Source organism: Haliaeetus albicilla, chromosome 13 (genome assembly GCF_947461875.1).
Source record: "Haliaeetus albicilla chromosome 13, bHalAlb1.1, whole genome shotgun sequence".
Taxonomy (NCBI): domain Eukaryota; kingdom Metazoa; phylum Chordata; class Aves; order Accipitriformes; family Accipitridae; genus Haliaeetus; species Haliaeetus albicilla.
Window position 1 is genome coordinate 26,779,677 of NC_091495.1, and position 6,000 is coordinate 26,785,676.

Here is a 6,000-nt window from a genome sequence, read left to right on the forward strand (position 1 = left end):
TAGAGCAGTTAAGTTAAAATCATATAAATCTCTTCCAGCTGTGATACGTATCCTTGACAGCGAGGAAGTGGCCAGTACTCATTCAGAAAATTGCCTTGAGGGGAAGCGTGTGGATTTCCCTGAAGAACGTAACCCAGAAGCAGCTGGAGATGAAGGAAACGTTCCTTTTCCACAGGAAGAAGTAACTGTTTCTAACAATCTTCCTAAAACTGAGGAAATTAATGTAAGTAAACTATTTTCCCATTTTCTACAAAAGAGAAAACACCTTGCAAATTGAGGACAGTCCTGTCTAACTGACAATTAGAAGGCACGCAAAACCCTCTCAGTTTCTTTAGCTGGGTAACACAAGTCCGAACCTCGTTGGGTAAGGGCAGATAGGTTTTTCTCCTATGCATTTGCTGTACCTATAACACAGAATAGAACCTGTCAAGACTTGGGCCTTGGAGAGCTGTAGGAGTGCCAAAACCCGCCTAAATATTTTTTAAAATCACCATGCCTTCATTTGGTTTGCTAGACTGTAAATGTTTCTTATTTGACTTAAAAGAAGAAATAGTTTTAATGTTAAAGACAATAAGAAAAGTTGGGGAGTGCAGCTTTTCAATACCGGAGGCCGTTTACCAAATGACAAAATGACGTGGGAACCAAACTCATTTTCAGAATGATTTGGGTGCTTAGATCCTTTGCTATTTGTTCCTTATTACCATGAAGAGAATTCCCAGTAATGAGTTAATTTCAGTGTCAAGATATTTCCAGCTACCTAAAACTCTTTTGTGTGTGTGTGTGTGAAAATCTGGGGTTTTTAACATCTCAGCTTTGTAAAATATGAATTTTAAAAGGTTGTTCACAAGGGCTGAAAATCAGAGCCAGAGATTCCTCAGTTGTCGCAGGTTTTCCCCATTGTTCTCGCTTCTGCTGGGGCCGATGAGTGATTTGGATTCATTGTGGATGTCCTCTAAGTACCATATAGAGTATGCTGTTGATTTCCTGTAGGGTTGTACTCACAGGAATTAGTAATAGTTAGAGTGAAATACAAAGTGAAAGGTAGGCGTAGCACAAATAGATTGGTCTTAAGCAACAGAAGATGCTTCTCGGTGTCCCAGATTTCAGATGAAGTTGAATAGGCAGTCGCTTACGTCGCTCGTCTCGGCTTTGGGGTTTAGGACAATGCTCTAGAGAAGATGATTATAGACTTGGGAATACATAAATCACTCACTTGTGGGAGTAAATGGAGAATTTGTGATGGGAGGAAGGGAGCCGGTATGTGAGACGGTCACAAAGCTGCTGCAGTCATTCCTGTAGCAGTAGAGTGAAGGTTTTCCTGCTTTCGTTATGACTGGTTCTTACTGAGTTATACGTAAACATGTCTTTTTGGCTTGTCTACCTGCACTGAATTTAGGACAAACTACTTACTACTTTCTTGGTCGTAGATTTGTAAGCATAAAAGGAAAGTTTATGCAGACTGAGAGGGTTGTCAAACATTGGAATGTGCTGCCCAGGGAAGTGCTTGAGTCACCATCCCTGGAGATATTCAAAAAGCGAGTGGACAGGGTACTTCAGGACATGGTTTAGTGGGCACGGTTAATGGTTGGACTCGATGATCTTGAAGGTCTTTTCCAACCTAAGTGATTCTACGATTCTATGATTCTATGACTAGTATTTCTCGAATTTAGCTTTGAAGCGTGGCATGTTGCTAGATGCGTGTTGCGCAACTACATGCACTTGTTCTCAAATTTGCGCTAATACCTCGCTTGCAGTCTGTGCTCCCTGCCGTGCTGTTAATGGCTGGTGGGAACCAGGCTGGAGTTACCCTGTTGCTGTACTTTGTAACGCCGGCTTACGACAGGGTAGAATTGCTGGTGGTCGTGAAACTAGTCTGGTATTTGTACTCGGTATTGCCGTCACCTTCGTACTTCGGGAGCCATCCATCGGAAACTATTAGTAATTACAGCTTTTAGCTTTTTTCCTCGGCGAGCCCGCCTATGGGGGGCATCTCCGTACTTCGGGTGCCATCGCCTGGAGACTGTTAATGATTACACTTTTTACCTTTTCTCCTTGGGGAGCCAGCCTAGGGAGGAGAAATCTTCCCGCATCTTCCCCTTCTCTGCCAGGCTAATTCCAATAGTGTTTGAGGACTTTGAAAATTTGCATGTCCTTGGGCTGCTGAAACCAGCATGGTCCTGTGCGAGGTCTCCTGCATGTCATGCAGGTCTTGTTTAGGGTTGAACAACTGTTTAAGAATACGATAAAAGATGATGCTTTAGCAACTTTTGACAAGGCAGGAGGCAAGAAAATAAGCAGCTTCTATGGAGACTCCCGCTGAGTGGCTTCCTCCTTCTGCCCTCTTTGGCTAGCACTATAACTTAGAGGGTTGGGCAAAGGTCTTCACGCGTTGATTAAATTACCTTGGCCACCTGAGTCACTTGAAATACATAACAGAGACTACTTTTGTTCTTAGCATAAAAGCTTGAGTGTCTCATGTGGCTCTAGCAGGAGAGAATAATTGCTCAGTATGGGGAGCTACAAAGGCTGAGATGGAGGTATTTAGAATCTACGTGTTGTCTCCTGCAATCCAAGTGATTCCTTAAAGTGCGGTGTTGAGTTGTGCGATGTGATACCTGGCCAGTTTGACTAAGTGCTGCGGTGACAACTATGATGACCGAAACTTTAAGCTTGGGGGACATCGTTGTACTTTGCCCCGTTAGATGCAGAGTCGGTCACTCTGTGTGGATTTGTAGTCAGTCCGGAAAGTACTGCAATGTGATGATTACTGCCAGCTGGGTGTACAGCTTGTATTGTAAAACTGCTCACTTTGTTCACGGGTGGTGGCAAATCGTTAGTCATGAACAGAAGCATCAGAAATGGAGCATGTGATTGCATGCACAGAATACTCTGTTCTCTGTCCCTTAAGCGCATAAACTTTTCTCTGTAGTAGAGAGTACATTGTATGTTTCTAACTTTACATTTGGTGGTGATCTGAAAGGAAAAGCAGCATTTCACTGTCCTCAGCTTCATCTAGCTCAGCCCGAAGTTAGTCTGTTTGGTAACTGATAATGCATTAAGAGACATTTTTTAACTTTAGGTTATTGGAGATGGTGCGGTTAAGGCACAAACCTCAGAAGAAGCACCTGAAACATCACCATATAGTGAACTACATCCCTCAGGCAATCTTCAGTACAGCTATGATACTACAGAGCAACAGTTTGCATGTCATTTGCCTGATAACAGAGATGGTGAATGTGATGCAGCTGAGGGAGATGGAGAGCTTTTTCTATCTCAGAGTAATTTTACTTTCGTCTTGGAAGGAGAAGAAGGTGAAGCAGAGATGGGAGACCCGACATTAGTAGATGCTTCTAAAGCAGCTGGCACAACAACAGAGGAAAAACCTGTCAACAGTTTAGGAAATACTGAAAACCAAGAACGTGTTACCAACTCGGTGTCCACTGTAACTGGTGATCAGGCATCTCAAAATATTGCAGAGTCGCTCCCGTATGTGCCTGAACCCATTAAGGTAGCTATTGCTGAGAACTTACTGGATGCGATCAAAGACACAAGAAGTAAAGAATTTACATCGGAAGTTGTAGAACAATCTATTCACGAAACCATAGGTAAAAAGGTAACCGGATTCCAGAAGGCAAAAGCTCCCTTAAGAACTGTGCCAGAAGGAGTGGAAGACGAAACCAGCGTACGTCAAGTAGAGTACGGCATCGCTCCTAGAACACGTGCAAGGGGACAGCTGAGTAGAAGTCTAAGTACTCCGTCGGCAGGCACTCAGCAGCTACTGAAGACAGGCAAACCAGGTCTGTTTGCACTGTCTCCTAGGAGAAGTACCAGGCGAACAAAAGAAGCACCTGAGACTTCTAGTCTTCAAACAGAAGAAAATGCTCAAGAGGAGCAAACGCTTGTGATGCCTGTTACTCCTAGGAGAGGCAGGAAGCCTAAACCAAGTACTGCAGAAAAAGTAGAAAGCAGTCTTTCTGATGGACAAACATTGTCCCTCCCTACACAGTCCGTAGCCGCTACTCCAAGAAGGAGATTAAGGAGAGCGAAGGAAGCTGCAGCTGAACTCTTGGGAGAGGCTAATGAGGAAACTTGTCTTGCTGAAGGTAGCATTATCGCTTCTGCTACTTCCCAAAGGACTAGAGGAGGGAAAAGTTCAGCAGGAGGTCAAGAAACTGGCCAGACTGACACTGGTCATAAGATAAAAACGTCAGTCAGTCCCAGCAGAAGTGCAAGAAAACTGAAAAGCGTTAATTTACAATTTATGGAAAACATTGTCAAGGCTCAAGAGGTGCGGCCTAGTGCCCAACTCCTTTTACCGGTGGCAACTAGAAGAGGCAGAAGAAGAAAGATGAGTTCATCAGAAGTTTCAGAAAATTCTGACCTTGATCTGTCTAAATCATCGCTTCCTCAAACAGAATTCAAACTTCCTGTCACTCCGAGAAGAAGTGCTAGGAAGGGGGCACAAAATCTCCTGGCAGACACAGAATCTCTCTCTGCTCAGAAAGACACGTGTGCAGGTGGGAAAGTGGGAATGCTTGATACTCCTAAGAGAAGAATAAGAGGAGTCCCACATGCTAAACTAGAAAAAACGGATGCTCCTGAGCAAAGAGCTGCCCAGCCAAACGAGGAATCAAGCACACCCAGGACTACAGTAGGAACAGGGCGTTGGGGCAGAAAGAGGCAGTCAGTATTGGAGGAGAGCACAGGGCAGGAGGCCTTCCCCCAAGGACCTGGTGGCAGTCCTTTGCTGCCTGAAGACAGACACCCATCAGGACATGCCGAAACATCAAGAACTTTAACAGATCGTATTACAAGAGCCAGATCCCGTAAAACTTGTACGCATCAGAAACTGTCTCTTGAGGAAAATGAGTCCTTCCTTTTCTCTCCTCCTCTCACAAAGCTGACAAAGAAATTTAAAGGTAGGTGCACAATGTTTATATGCAAAATAGGGCATATTGCTGTTTTGTAAACCACAGAAAACAGCTTGTGAGGATGGCTTCAAGTATGGTAAGAATATAACCGTAGGAAATAAAAAATTGGGAAAGAGGCATTTCATCTTTTTTCTGAACTCTCTATGACTGCCTGGCTAGTTGTGGTGGAGACAGGAGAGGAGGCTGATCCGAGTACACTGAAATGAAATTTAAGCTTAATTTTTTGTCATGAGCTGAATGTCTATCTGTTTTGAAAACCGGAGGGTATATCTTAATATGTGGTTGTCATCACTTCCCTCCAGTGGAGAAATAAAGGAGACATGCTTTCAAATTCTGTTAATGTTTTAACTTAACATGAGCTGCAACTTGCAATAAACTATACAGCTGTTTAGTTATATGGTTGTTTTTCATGGGCATATACTTTGTTAGTGAAGTTACTGCTCATGGGGTTCTTTGTATTGGAGTACATGGTAAAAAAATAGTTTTTGAGATGTGTAAGGACTGTCGATGCCTCTTGAGCATAGTATCTTTCATTATGTAAGTGCAGGTAAAATTGCTACACTGGCTTATTTTTGTTTCACTATTTACTGTAAAAGAATGGATCTCAAGAGGCAGTTACTAGGCGAAGAATACCTGCACATTTTTTATAAACCCAATTGGACCTTTTATTTCAGGAATCTGTTGTGCTTTTGATTATTAGCTGTAATTTAATGTCACTGTCGTTTATGTATAATGTACATGAATGTTAAGAATGCATTGTCATTTTAGCTGGAAAAGAAGACCATCTTGTGCAGCTTAAGGATATAGACCCGGACTTGTCTTCTCAATTTGTCTTTTCACCCCCTCTGTTGAGGTCAAGGAGAAAAAATAAATCTAGTATTTCCCAAATTGTGAAAGAACCAGTAAGTAAAAACTCTAGTTGTTTCACGTTCAGAAGAATAAGAGGAGTCCCACATGCTAAACTAGAAAAAACGGATGCTCCTGAGCAAAGAGCTGCCCAGCCAAACGAGGAATCAAGCACACCCAGGACTACAGTAGGAACAGGGCGTCGGGGCAGAAAGAGACGATT

The 6,000-nt window shown here is 43.1% G+C and overlaps 1 protein-coding gene across 1 annotated transcript in view; it reads left to right on the forward strand.

The window, feature by feature from the left end:
• The window catches only part of LOC138688807 (protein ELYS-like), a 36,989-nt gene extending 31,348 nt beyond the window's left edge, over positions 1–5,641 (forward strand). The window contains exons 31-32 of the mRNA XM_069801332.1: positions 39–223; positions 3,080–5,641. Coding sequence (XP_069657433.1) covers positions 39–223; positions 3,080–4,969 — 2,075 coding nt within the window. The 3' untranslated portion in view covers positions 4,970–5,641. The remainder of the gene's footprint in view (positions 1–38; positions 224–3,079) is intronic.
• The last annotated feature ends 359 nt before the right edge of the window (positions 5,642–6,000 follow it).